Source organism: Rattus norvegicus, chromosome 13 (genome assembly GCF_021556685.1).
Source record: "Rattus norvegicus strain SHRSP/BbbUtx chromosome 13, alternate assembly SHRSP_T2T, whole genome shotgun sequence".
NCBI classification, from domain to species: Eukaryota; Metazoa; Chordata; class Mammalia; order Rodentia; family Muridae; genus Rattus; species Rattus norvegicus.
In genome coordinates, this window is record NC_141546.1 from 70,482,808 (window position 1) to 70,496,837 (window position 14,030).

A 14,030-nucleotide genomic window follows, 5' to 3' on the forward strand; every position below is an offset into this window, starting at 1 on the left:
GCCTGGGTGAGCCTCCCTGGCAGCCCGTTTCACTCTCAGGAAGCTCCCCATAGTGTGAGTGAGCGCCAGACTCAGTGGCACTGATGTGTCACCCCACACCCTGGGCTGGTTCTCCTTTGGCTGCAGGCTCCTGTTGACTAAAGCATCAGACTAAAGGATGCCGAAAATAAATCTTGGGAGACTCTCGCTTGCCCAAAGCCCCAGCAGGATTTTCCTGATGAACTCAGTCCCCAAACAGAAAGTCCAGGGCAGCGTTTAGAGCCAATGTCACATGACACTGCCTCCCAAGAACTTTACATACGTTACTCTATTTAAAACCGATGTGACATGAGAGCTCTATTTGTAGCCCCACTTTCAACAGACAAGCAAACTGAGACACACCAAAGTTCAGTAACTGACTAAAAGAACACAGCCAAGTAGTTTTAAGCCCAGCCAGGGCTGGGCTCCTGTCATGTTTCCATTCCAGACAATGAAACCTTCTCTCACCTCTGAGGCCTGAAAGCAGCCAAGGAGACAGCCTTGAATGCTCCTTCAAAGACAGGGCACAAGCTAAGAGCATATGCTCTGAGTCTCCTGAATGATAGGGCAAACCCTGAGCCCCGACTCACTGAGACAGAAAGCTTCTCCAGACTGGTGAAGCCTAGCCCATGCCCTTGGTCAGATCTCCACTCTGAAGAGCCAGGGTGAGGTCAGGTGCTAGTTCCCAGGTTGCAATGCAGTTCAGAAGGACTATAAGGAAGGTACCAAAGACACTGTAATTTCCCAATCCTCCCTACTGCCTGAGAAGACAGAAGAAGCCGTAAGGAGCAGTAGGCTGTGACTCACTTGAAAAAATCTTCTTTGCAGTAGACGCTCCCGGCCCTGGAGAAGCACCTGTCAGCTAGCTGCATCTGGCAGTCTGCACACTTGAGGCAGGAGCTGTGCCAGTGTCTGTCCAGGACCTTCAGGATGAACTTATCCAGGATGTGCTGGTTGCAACCGGCGCACTGGGGAATCTCTATGGAGAGAAAAGAGAGGCAGAGTATGAGCCTTTCATAGCCAGACCAAACCCTGAAGTGGGTGCACCCACCCCAGGCTGCCACATTTTCAATAATGGGTAGAAGTTGTATTAAGGCATCATCCCAAAGCGAAGCATCTAGGCATGGATGAAGGCCATCTGGTCCGAGAAGCAAATGCTATCAGGAGTGGGGTTAAGCCAACGTCCAGGCCTGAGGGTACTCAAAGGAATCTCAGTATCTTCCTGAGCTGAAAGACATTCAGTGACTCAAGTAGTATGACCCTGGTGACGTTTGCTTCTATAGTTCACACAGGAAAGTTATATGTTGGTTTTCCAGACTCCCTTCCAGTTTGGGTTCTGAAGTGACAGGGATAGAATCCAGGGCCTCACACACACTAGGCAAGTACTCTACAACTGAACCACTTTCCCCATTCCCGGTTTATGCTTTGATTGAAGTCCACCAACCTGAAAGGAACTTTAATTCAGAACTGGGTTGACCGGATGACAGCTGAGGAACAGGCTTGTATCATACTAGTGTGGGTCTCAGTAGAGGCAAAGAAGGGCTGTGGTCGAAGTACCCTGACCAATCACGGCCAAGGCAATGACATTCTAGAGGGAAAGGACTGTCTCTGGATGCTCAGCATTACGGTGTCACCTCTGAGTTGAAAGTCACTCAGCACCTGGCAATGGACCACTGTCCACTACCATAACGAGAGTGGGGTCTGTAGCCTGCAACCGAACTCTAACCACTGCCCTGTCCTTTCCCTCTGTGACTTCCTGCTGCTGTTTTTTTTTTTTTTCCAGACAATTCCATCAAGGGATCTGCCTGAGGTTCGATAATATCTTAGACCACTATTTCTGTAAAATGACCAGGTTCCCACAGCTGGATGGACAAATGTGCTAGTATCTTTGGATATTTTTCCCTATACTCCTACACACAGATACACACACACACACACACACACACACACACACACACACAGAGAGAGAGAGAGAGAGAGAGAGAGAGAGAGAGAGAGAGAGAGGAGTGTAACTGAATGTAACAGATAGTAAGATTAAACAGGTAAAGGTTCAAGCATTGCCTACCCAGATACGCACTCACAGGGATGAATTTCTACAACCATGACTTTCCCTTATCTGTTGTAACTAATTTTTTCTCCCTCATCATTAGCAGGTGCCTGGCACAGAGTTCAGCTCCACAAGGTTATGTACTCCACACTGACTCGCACTCCCAGCATTCACTCAGAAGGGTTCTGTGTTTCCTCCGTGCTCTGCAGTGCTGACAAAAAGCATCGAATCTGAACAGCTCGTGAATCGCGAGCTGCGTGTGTCACACGTGTCATGCTCAAGAGCGAGGTATTAATTTTAAAATGTTAGCTTGGGGGAAAACACTGAGGGCAAAAAACCAACATATCAAAAATGTGCGTGGCCACTGAGATTCCATCTCACCCTCAGCAGAACGTCTACAGAGAAGAAAGGAACAACAAAACAAAAGAGGCGGAGGATGTGGGTGGGGAAAGAACCTTAGTCACTATGGAAGGGAATCTGAATTAATGCAGCTGCTATGGAAAATCCCACGGCTGTGCCTCAAAACACGAAACCAGGCATTTGCCTAGCTGCCCCATTCCTGAATATATGTCCCAAGGAATGGCAGATAGCACACACACAGGCACCTGCATACCCATGGTTCTCCCCGCACTCTCCACCACAGTGGCATTGTGGGATTGGCCTGGGTGTCCATGAACAGGTGAACAGATAAAGAAAACAGGATGTGGTACTGGAGAGGCAGCTGAGCAGGTAGGAGCACCTCCTCGTCTTCCAGAGGAACTAAGTTTGATTCCCAGGACCTACCCATCAGGAGACTCTCAAACCACCATGACTATAGCCTCAGGAGATCTGATGTCCTCTTCTGGCCTCAGTGGGCACCCGCACACATGTACACACACACAGAGACACACACACATATACAGAAAATAAATCTAAGAGATAAAAGAGAATGGAGCTGAGTGTGGTGGTGTATACCTTTAATCCCACCACCAAAGAGGCAGCAACACAGTGAGACTCTGTTGCAAGGCAGGGAGCAGGTGTATTTACACGTAGAGTTTTTATTTCATTTATAAATATTGAAATTAGATCTGAGTAGATTCTAGTTTTTTTTTTTTAAAGGTGGAGCTGGAACTAAGGCTCACAAGTTAAAGGCTCACAGAGGACGGAGTTGTGTTTCCAGCCTGTGGTGGCTCACAACCGTCCTTAACTCCAGCTTCAGAAGATCTAATACCCTCTCTGACACCTGCAGGGGACAGCCAGGCACATGGTGCACAGGCATGCATTCCGGCAAAACACTCATACATATAAAATAAATTAACAAAACGTACGTCTGAAAGCAGACGTGGCGCAGGTGACCTGTCATTTCAGCTGTTGGGAGACGGGGGCAGAAGGATCAGGAATTCAAGGACAGCCTGAGTTACATAGGAAATGTGACCCCAGTCTGGGTTACAGGCCATCCTGTCAGAAGGAAAGAAAGGAAAGAAGAAAAGAACGGATTGGAATAGAAAAAGATTATCTGTGAAGGGGTGGAAGATGGGGGGGACAGGGAACTAGAGAGATTATGAGGCAAACAAATGTGATCAAAATATATCATCTATGCATAGGAAACTCTCACGAGGAGACTCATTATTATGCACAACTAATGCATGCTGTCAAAAAAAAATCTCAAAAACACCCATGTTCAGAGAAAGCTTTCTTAAATCTCGGGACACTTGTTTGAAACATCAATAGCCGGGTAACACCCAAGTGGCTACCTTGGAGCCAGTTAGGCTCCAACCTCCCCTGTCCCTTTTGGAACCTGAGAACCACTGGCATTCATCTGAAAATCAGATCTGCCAGTCAGATCTGCTCCCTGACTCCTGCACTGAGGCAGCAGCATGTAGGTGGGACACTTGCTAATTATCAGTTTTTATTCTAGGATTTTTTTTCTTTCTTTCTACTTCACAGATGTTTTTTCCCCCCAAGCCAGGAATGTAGCACACACCTGTTATCCCAGCACTTGGGAAACCTAATCAGAAGGATTAAGAGGTTTAAAAAGCAGATTAGGGTTGGGGATTTAGCTCAGTGGTAGAGCGCTTGCCTAGCAAGCGCAAGGTCCTGGGTTCGGTCCCCAGCTCCAGAAAAAAAAAAAAAGAAAGGAAGGAAGGAAGAAAGAAAGAAAGAAAGAAAGAAAGAAAGAAAGAAAGAAAGAAAGAAAGAAAGAAAGGGAAAGTAAAAAGGAAAAAGCAGATTAGGCAGAGCCCTGTCTCAAACAAAGTAAGTTTTCCTCTGTGAGAAAGACATCTTTAAAAAAAACTGGTAAGTACTTATGGAGGAGTTCTGATGCCTCATGACAGCAACTTAACAAGAGAGACGGGAAAGACACCGGGTACCAGACTGTGGGCGTTTGAATTCTGGCTCTTCATTGGCACCTTGAACAGATGACTGACTACTCTGCCTCAGTTCTTCACTTGGAAAACGGGGTGTGTGTGTGTGGGGGGGGGGGTGGCCAACACTTTCTCTCGGGATTACAGAGGAATCGACATGTGGGGGAAAGTCAGGGCAGGGCAGGATACACAGCCTTCCTCCATCAGGGTTCTCTGTGATTACAAGGGGGGTTAGCGGTTCTAAGTTCTGCCAGTGTGTGTGTGGGCTTCACCTCTCTGGACCTTGATAGGCATGTCTCTCATACGGCTCCCTCCCCTCCAGCGCAGATCGTAGGGCAAGCCAGAAAAGCTTGAGACATACCTGCCTGCCACTCCTGTGGTCTCTATCTGGGGCCACAGTGGGCGGGGTGGGGGAGGGGCGGGAGGCTGCAGGGCAGCCGTGCTGCTGGGAAAAGGCTTGGGAAGAGCGCTGTCCAGGAGAGACTGCGCGTGAGCACAGCCCAGCGGTGGACAGAGAGGTCAAGCCCAGCCTCCAGCAAGGGACAGCGGCTCCTTCATCGCTCGCTGAAGGTGAGGGGTTAGGTTGGAAGTTAGCAGGGATGCCTGCACCCACATATCTGTCAGGGAAAGGCAGACAACTCCGAAGCCTTCCAGCTCAAAGTGAATCAAGGACAAAAGATGCAGAACGGGAGATAGCTGAACAAGGATCCTGAGGGGCGGTCACAGTACAGCACCTTGGCCACTTGACTGCCGAGTCGACTGTCCGCTGTGCCAACCACCTGCCGCCACCGCTGGGCATCACCCTCCCCACCCCCAACGCCCCAGGAGAACGCAGTTGGTTATGCTTCGGTCCCAATGGCTCACAAGGGAGTTCTTTGTGGGACCGAACAAGCCTGGTCCTGGATTCTGAGTAGAAGAATTGGACTAAGCAGCCGCCTCCCCCTTGGCTCCAGGACCACAGCCTAATCCTACCCAATTGTTTAGTCTACTCGGTGCGACTGCTTTGATATGACTGTATTTCTCCTCCAAGCTACAAATGCATGTGATGAGGGCGAGGATGTATGGCCATAAAATTTATTTCGAGCAAGGTACCTAGCGAGAGACTTAATATGATGGGTATTCGGGAGAGAATACATTAGGGCTAATGTATGCAGGGAGCAGCGCCGGGGCGGGAGCGCAGAGCACACCGCGAGAAGCACCAAAGGCTACCAGGCGATCCGGCTGCAGGCTGCAGGCTGCAGCCAGGAGACATCACAGCTAGCCAGCCTGGGACATGAAACTAGGGGTAGCCAGGGCATGTCTGGGGACCAAACTAGACCCCTGGGTTTGACACAAATGTATAGGCTAAAGACATGTTTTATGTTAAAAACAAACAAACAAAACCTTCCAAATACATTCTACTACCAACCGAGAGAGATGACAAAAACAGAGCCGGGGGAAATTTTAAAGTAAAAGTAAGTTAGAAACAGTTGCAAAGCCCAGGAAGAATAATAAAACCGGGTGTGGAGGGCCTGTTGTGAACTGTAGCAGGGACATTTTAAGTTCAGATTCCCACAGGGAAGCAGGAAGGGTCACCCTCACTCACAGATGAGGAGATGCTAGAGGGTCAGAGTGTGACCAGAGCATCCAGAGGGGATGAGAACGGAGCCTAAACGGCTGTACTCTTTAAGACAGGCTGACCCAGGCCAGTGCTGAAGGGGACTGAGCACCACCTTACCTTTCTAGATAGAAAATGAAAGCAGACCCCTGTGCTACCTAACATTTGAGCACATGTACATTTCTGAGACACATATTTAGGACACATATTTAGGATGTCATGGGATGGAGGCCTAATACTCAGGGGAGGGCTGGGAGCAGGAAGATCCCGCCCATGAGAGCACTTCAGCTGGGAGGTGCTGGCTTCTTGATGGCCTGTCAACTTCAGACCCATCCCTTCCCCTCAGAAGGTGCTGACCTATGAACTCAGACCCCACGTTCTAAGATATACAACCCCATGTGATGAGTTAAAAAAATGAAAATTATCTAGACATTTTTCAGACAGTTACAATATTTTTTAGTATAATGACGTATTATTGCTATTATTATTATTAGTTTTTGATTTGGAGAGTCTAACCAGGACAGAAGTCATATAACTTTCCCACCAAGAGTAAAGCTGTAACCATTTTAGAGGCATGAGACCTTCCAGGTCTCCAGTCAGCTCAACTTCTGACAATATTTAGTGAGATCACAAAGTCCTCCTTTGGAGACTGGAATGTAGAAAGACCTTCGGAGTCAATAAAGACACACTCTAATCTGTAAGTTCAATTCCCTGTTAAGAGGAGTAATTCCATCTCAAGTGGAGGCTTTAATCCTAGCTGCACATTGAGTTACTCTTCTCTGCTAAAGCAGAGACAGGAAACTCAGGCTTGGAAAGACAGCTGAAACTCTGGGGTAGCCAAGGAAGGAAACAGTGGCTCTGAACACTACACACCACTGTCCTGCAGACTGCTCAAGTATGAAGTTAGGCCCAGCTGCATGTACACATAGGCATGCTAATTGCCCATGCAGACCTCCTCACATACAGCCACATACAGCCACACACAGGGGCTCAATATACAGACATGTGCATGCATACACAGAGAAACACAACCACAGATAAACAAACATACACACACACACATTATTTGGCTAGATTCTGTCATTTTATAGAGGATAAATGAAGGCAGAGATTGTCTTGAAACTGCTGTTTTGCAGTGACAAGAAGAGAGATGAGCCGCTAGCCAAAGGGTGCACACTTAGTATGCACACACCCCCACACACATGTTCACAAATACTCAGAGACACACATATAATCTAGCTCGGTGCAAACAGGCCACCGGTTTTGCACACAAACATGCACATATCCACAGGCCAAGGCGTTGTCGATTTGGCAAAGAGCCAAGTCTGCAGTCAAGCTTGGAGAAAGAAAGGCACTGTTGACTGAGGGAGCTGTCCAGCCTGCGGTGGCGGGAGAGTGCACTGGAGTGCCACAGAAACCCACCAGGAGGGGAGTAGAAACGTCTCTCTTCTTTCTTCTTCTTTGGAGGGGAGGGAGAGCAGGAAAGGGACACACACACATACACAGAGAGAGGGGGAAGGAGGGAAAGGGAGAGGGGGAGAAGAGGAAAAGGAAGAGAGGGAGAGGGAGGGAGAAGGGAGAGAGATCAAAACTCCTGGGTGATTTTGAACGCTTTCAAAGCTGTCTCAAGTTTGGACCTTCAAATCTTTAGGTCTGCCCTGTTGCTTAGAGACTAGAGCCAGACCCATATGCAGATCCCAGATGTGAGCAAATTACTAAACTTCTTTGAAACTCAGTTTTCCTAAAATGGGAGTGATAGCCCCTGTCTGTAATTGCCAGGTCGTGATCACGTGAGCTGAGTAGGGAATACCGTTGTCCAGCCATTAGTTCCCTTCTGCGTGATCCACAGCCAGTCACCAACAAAATGAGTTTATGTGTTTGAGATGCATCAAGACTGGGTCAGGACTGGAGCTGGAGCTCAGTAGCAGAGCATTTGCCTGGCAAGAGCAAGCCTCCAAATTCAACCCCAGGTACTGGGGGGGGCGGGTGGAGGACAAAACAAAACAAACAAACCCTGCTTCACACTTCACCATCTCCCACAGTATACCTTGCTTCACTGATATACTCAAAACTCCTCCACTCCCTGACTTCTAACTGGTCCAGATGCACACGCCTTCTAACCATCTCCTAGAGAATGGAAGACAAAGGAAACTCAAGACGCCCTTCTGTGTGGGAAGGAGACGTCTAGCAGACTCCGCCTTAGGATGAGGTCGTTGGCATTTGCAGGTGAGAATGGAACAAGGTCTGAGGAGCTTTGGGGCCTGAAATGTCCAAAAGACTGTAGAGTTTTCCCTGGAACCATTTCTTCACTAAGAGCCTTCAGAGACTCACAAGACTGGCCTCAAAGCTCCTGAAGTTTTTGCAGGAGAGCCAGGAGAGGCTTAGTTTCCACAGTGACCCAACAGAGAGTGGGTTGTTCTTTCAAGCCCCCAATTCCTCCATCAGCAGCTCCAGAAAGCTGGGGAATGAAGCCTGGTGTGATCTGTGGTACATCAAGCCACCCATGCCAGAGAGAGAGAGAGAGAGAGAGAGAGAGAGAGAGAGAGAGAGAGAGAGAGAGAGAGAGAGAGAACCGACCATTTTCAGTCCCTACCTGTGTGGTTTTTGTTTTTCACTTCCCAGAAACTGCTTTTGAGGAACCAGAAGAACCAGCAAACATTTCAGAGGGCATGGGTTTACATGATCGATTTTAATTCTTTGAAAAATGGTGTTTTCTATCACTTTGGTCAGAGAAGGTCAACAGGGTAAAAGGAGGAAAAATCACTCAGGAGACTACCACACCCCCAGCAATGCCTTCTAAAACGTACTTAAGAAAGTGCACCTTCCGGGGTTGGGGATTTGGCCCAGTGGTAGAGCGCTTACCTAGGAAGCGCAAGGTCCTGGGTTCGGTCCCCAGCTCCGAGAAAAAAAAAAAAAAGAACCAAAAAAAAAAAAAAAGAAAGAAAGTGCACCTTCCTGGGTAAATGAATCATGGCTTCAAATCTTTCCAGTGGGATCACAATGCTGACGCATGGCTCTGATGTTTTTAAAGCAAGTTTGTTTATACCAATGGCGATAATGTCCACTTGTCCTTACTCTGATGCCAGATTAACATCTCGCAAAATCTGAACTTGCAGGCTTTGTGGGGCATTGCTTTTTAACTGCCTTTTGGGTGGATATAGTTCAGTTTTTCATAGTACAGTTCAGCAACCTGGTACCTAGAATGTGAATTCTTCTAGCTGCTTTCAAGAAAGGGCTATGTGGAAGTGCTTGCATGGGTCCCTGTCTGTAGACCCCACAACACTCCTCAGGCTCTGTTTGACCGGTTCTTGCCAAGGAGTGAACCCAGCTGCCCCACCTGCAAAATGAGAACTGTGATTCTGGTCTCTATGTCTCTTATGGTGACCTCTGAACACTGTCAAGTGCTTTTAAAGCTCCATGCTCATTCATTCATTCCCAGACACCATTTGAAGAAGACCACTTGGGGACTGAATTGGGGATAGGGGCTGACTGAAGGTCATGGCTTCCACTGATGTCACCAAAAACGCCTCTCTGAGGCTTTTCTCCTCTGTTCTCTTACAGGTGACTTCAAATGAATAAGTCATTTGTTGATGTAAGTTTCAAAAAAAAAACCCACAATTTTTAAAATTTAAGTTTCTTTACCAACTTTTAAAATGGATATGAAGGAAATTCATACACAACTAAAATATCAGGAGCACACTTTTTTCAAACATGTCCATTCCTGCCTTCTATGGAAGAAGAAGAAAACAATGTCAGAGATTTTCCCTAAGAACAAAGCAGGGAACCTGTTTTAAAATTCTGGGCTTGGGGGGCTGGGGGTTTAGCTCAGTGGTAGAGCGCTAACCTAGGAAGCGCAAGGCCCTGGGTTCGGTCCCCAGCTCCGGAAAAAAAAAGAACCAAAAAAAAAAAAAAATTCTGGGCTTGGGAAGATAATATTGTGGAAGCTCATTGGTTCAGTCTCGGAGTGACCAGTTCTAAAGCATCCCACGAGCTAAGATAGGACTTACCAAAGGTCAGATGTAAGGCTATGTTGAAATTAAACTATAGTCTTGTGCCTGGACAATTGTTTCAAAACTAAATAATTCAAAGTCGTTACCATTACTGCTGGCAGTAGACTTTTATTTTCTGATCACTCACTCTTTTGTAAGTTGCCTGATGGCTATGACCTATAGGACTGAGGGCTGATTCATCCAGTAATTTACAACTGGAAAGCCTACGTCTCAGGACTCAGTCATATGAAACAAATTGTGACTAGATGTCTGTGACATTCCCCACCTTCTTCCTGACTCCATGTTACTAAAGACATTGAGTTCATTTTTACTGGGCAATTTATAGTGACTTCTTAGCATTTCTATTTATTCTGGTGTGTTTTCAAGAGACACTAGTATAACTTTCCAAAATGTCATAAAATCGTAAGTGATTTTCATAACCTAGTAGAAACAATCTAAAAGCCAGCATGACTAGAGCATAGAGTTATGATGTAAATTATTTAAAAACAAAGAGAAAAGATGAACCGAACATCATAATATCTCTAAGTAGATGACACAGAGACAAAGGCCAGGCCACAGAAATGTTGGGGAGGGACCCCAATTTAAAAATTGGCATCACATGTAAAGTAACCATATTCTCTGCATATTTAAAATATGTCCACCTACAAGTGTCTTATTATCTAATTTCTTAATTTCCCTGTAGTTTGTTTCAAGCAATGTCTTAATGATTGGGAGTCAGGGAATGCTGGTGTCAGAAATGACAGTGTCCTTCTCTCGGGTTCCCTTCCATTTCTTTCTAGTTCTCTTTCCCCAACAGATCTTATCTGTTCACCTGACAGTCTGGGGTCTTTTCGAAAAATCTCCTTTGTTCTGTTTCTGCTTGGACAGTTCAAAAAAACACAACAACAACAACAACACAAACTCAAACAAGCAACCTAGCTCTTTAATGAAATCGTAGGTTAAACATGACGCCAGAGATGTTGCCGTTTTAAAGCTGTCATTCCCATGCTGTTTTAATATGAGTCCAGCAGCAAAACAGCACACAAATGTCACATGTCTTTGCAGAGAAAAGATAATCTTCCAGAAGACGGACTGACATGGAATTAGTGTCCTTCGCTGGTATATAAAATATTCCAGCGACTGTAAATAAAACAGGAAAACCCACTAAGCCAATCCAAGGCTGTCTGGGAGAGGCTGGAGACAGATCCCCATCTCTACGCTCTGCTCTCTCCCATCTAATCATTCCTAAATCTCCACACAGTGTTTTTCCGATGTCACATTCGGTAGCAATATCCCATATGTTTGGCAGCCTCTCCCTCATAAGAAGAAACTTCCAATTAATTTGGCTGTGAAGTTTTTGCTCTATTTGTCTGTCCTCCAGAACCAATCCCTTAACCCCCCAGCATTATAATTAAAGCAAATTATGATTTAAGGGCATCTGGGGGCGAGGCACTGCAGTAAAACATCTGTGGCTAGATCCAGCCTGACAGAGAAGATAGCAGGGAGTGTGGGTGTTTGCTTGTTTTTAACGCCTAGGAAAATAGTTGCAGAAGCAGGAATTCACCTCTCAGGATGGCCTTCCAGTCTGTCCCTAACACGGTTATTAACCAAATACATTTTGCAAGGGAGAATCAATTTCAGTTTTGCCAATTAAGGCCAACCTGGCCACCTACCACCACCAACTGCCTCAAAATGGTTGACAGATGCTCCATTTTGGTGAGGGCCCCCTATAAAATCCAAGGTCAATATATATATATATATATATATATATATATATATATATATATATATATATATATATATAGTGAGGCTTACCACCCATACCTATTTGCAGCTAATTTCTATCCCTGCCACAAACAGCCGGCTGGAGCCAGCGGCAGGAGCCAGCATCTTGCAGCTCCTACACCTGGTACCTTGGGTTGTCAATCCTGCTGATCCTGTACCAGGGGCAGGAGACAGGTCCCACCACCCTGAAAGGTTGCTGGCACACCACCTCAAAGGAACCCACTGTGCTGTGAATTTCAGCTTGATCCTACGTTCCTGCAAAGATTTTGCTAAGAATAGGAGGAGTGGAAGAAGAAAGATGGGAGGGGAGTAACCAAGAGGAAAGGGCACTTTCCACCAAGCCAGGGTAGGCTCTGTCTGCACACGTCTGTATTATGGGTGTTGCTAATATTAACTCCAGGACGGAAGAAATGGCAGAAAATCACTGCAGCGGTAAATGGGGGGCCCATCAAGCCATCTCCAGATGCATGCAGATGTGCCTTGTGCCTGCCACAGCAAACCGCAGCTTCAGAGTCTCTCTAACCTTGGGTTTCCCAAAGTGAGTAACATTTCACACTCTTCCCTCCCCATCAGCTCTATTCTTGATAAATCTCCCTAACTGTAAGAAATAGCACAAGGTCCCTTCATCCAATCCTCCCCACCCTCCACCTCTTCAATTTAGAAGAGCGTCCGCATTTCCCAGCTAGAGAGACCCACCAAATAGTCACCACGTCGTCGGTCCCCCAAACCGGAGTCTCAAAGGACATTTTTTAAGGCAACAGAAAGTACCCTTAATCCCAGTTAATTGTCCACTCCGGCAGGACTGCTAGCGGCTGCCCTTGGTCCTGGCCTCTTCCTCCACAGTACCGGGCACTCTCCCGCTGTCCAACAAGCCCGCTAAATGCGGGTGGTAAGTAATCGCTAATTGACTGTACTGTGGAGCGAAAGCGCACTAAAATCCGAAGCAAATGGGAAATTGGGACAATGCAAATATTTGGGACTTGAGGCTGTCTACACCTGGTCAGCGGGGTCAGCGGGTCACTGTTCAAACACTGTCGCCCATGTTATTGTCTACGCAATGGGAAGAGATTGCTTTGTGGGAGTCCCACTTCTCTGGGTTCCTGCTTCGCCTGCAGAAAAAGACTCCGGCTTAAAATCATTCTGGAATTTGCAGTCAGATTGGGGGTGGGGGTGCTCAACGTCGTCTGGAGGGCTCCGTAATCCCCACCGCATTCAGTCCACATTCTTGTCTTAACCTCCTTTGTCAGGGTGGAGGTCGTCCAGGCAGGTTCGGCCGCCTGCCCTCCCCTAACTTCCTGCGGTTTAATCCTACGCCTTCTTTCCTAATAATTCTTTGTCATTAGTTGCACCTTCGGATCTCTTAAAAAAGCACGTTGCCCTTATGTATAAAAGTAACCTCAATATTTTTTTTTTCCTGTAAAAAAAGAAAATCGGATCTAGGAAAAGCGGATCCTGGAGTGGCACAGGACGAAGCCCTTGCATGGTCATAAGCTAGGTGCCGCCTTCTGGAAACCTGAGAGTCACTCACGACCGGTGCGGGCTCGCCTTCACCCGCAAAGGGTTACCAACTAGTCGGCCACGGACGGAGCATCACCCTCTCTCCACCGAGAGGCCTTGATTATTTTTCTCAAGGCTGCAGGGTTCCAGACCTCTCCAAGTCCTCAGTGAGGGAACCGAGACTCGAACCCGGAGAAAGGAGCGGGCCGTGCGACCCTACTGCTGGCCGCCTCCTGGCTGGGGGAAGGAAGCTGTGGCTTCCCGAAGGCAAGGAAGGCAAGCAGCGTTTCCCTAGGACCGCGGTGTCCTGTGGGAGCTCTGGGCTGGCGCCACTCTTCGCTTCGGTCTTTACCGGAGTTGGGCGCGAATTGGGCGCGGGCCGCCCACGAGGTCGCAGCGCGGCTTCTTTGGCACGGTGCGCTCTGGCACTCGAGCACCTGCCGCTCCTCCCCTCGCGGTGACAGACCTGGCCGACGCTCAGAAACAAGAAACGCGTCCCCCGCTCGGCCACCGCAGTTAGATCAGACCTTGGGGTTTGAGAAGGAACCCAGAAGGGGAAGCGCGAGCGGAGCCTAGAGTAAAGGGGCCAAGTGCGCATCCAGGGGCAGTGGCCGCAAGCTCTCCTGCCCTTGTCCCACTCAAACGGTAATCACACTGTCCAGGACGCAGTGCGCGCAAAGTCCCGAAGGACAACCGCGGTGGCCTCTGCCTACATCGGCAACTGTCCCCCCAAACCCAGGGCACAAGTGGTG

The 14,030-nt window shown here is 47.7% G+C and overlaps 1 protein-coding gene across 1 annotated transcript in view; it reads right to left on the bottom strand.

Annotated features, from left to right (window-relative positions):
• Lhx4 (LIM homeobox 4) overlaps positions 1–14,030 on the bottom strand; it is a 40,016-nt gene that overhangs the window by 21,353 nt on the left and 4,633 nt on the right. The window contains 1 exon segment of the mRNA NM_001108348.2: positions 826–997. Coding sequence (NP_001101818.2) covers positions 826–997 — 172 coding nt within the window.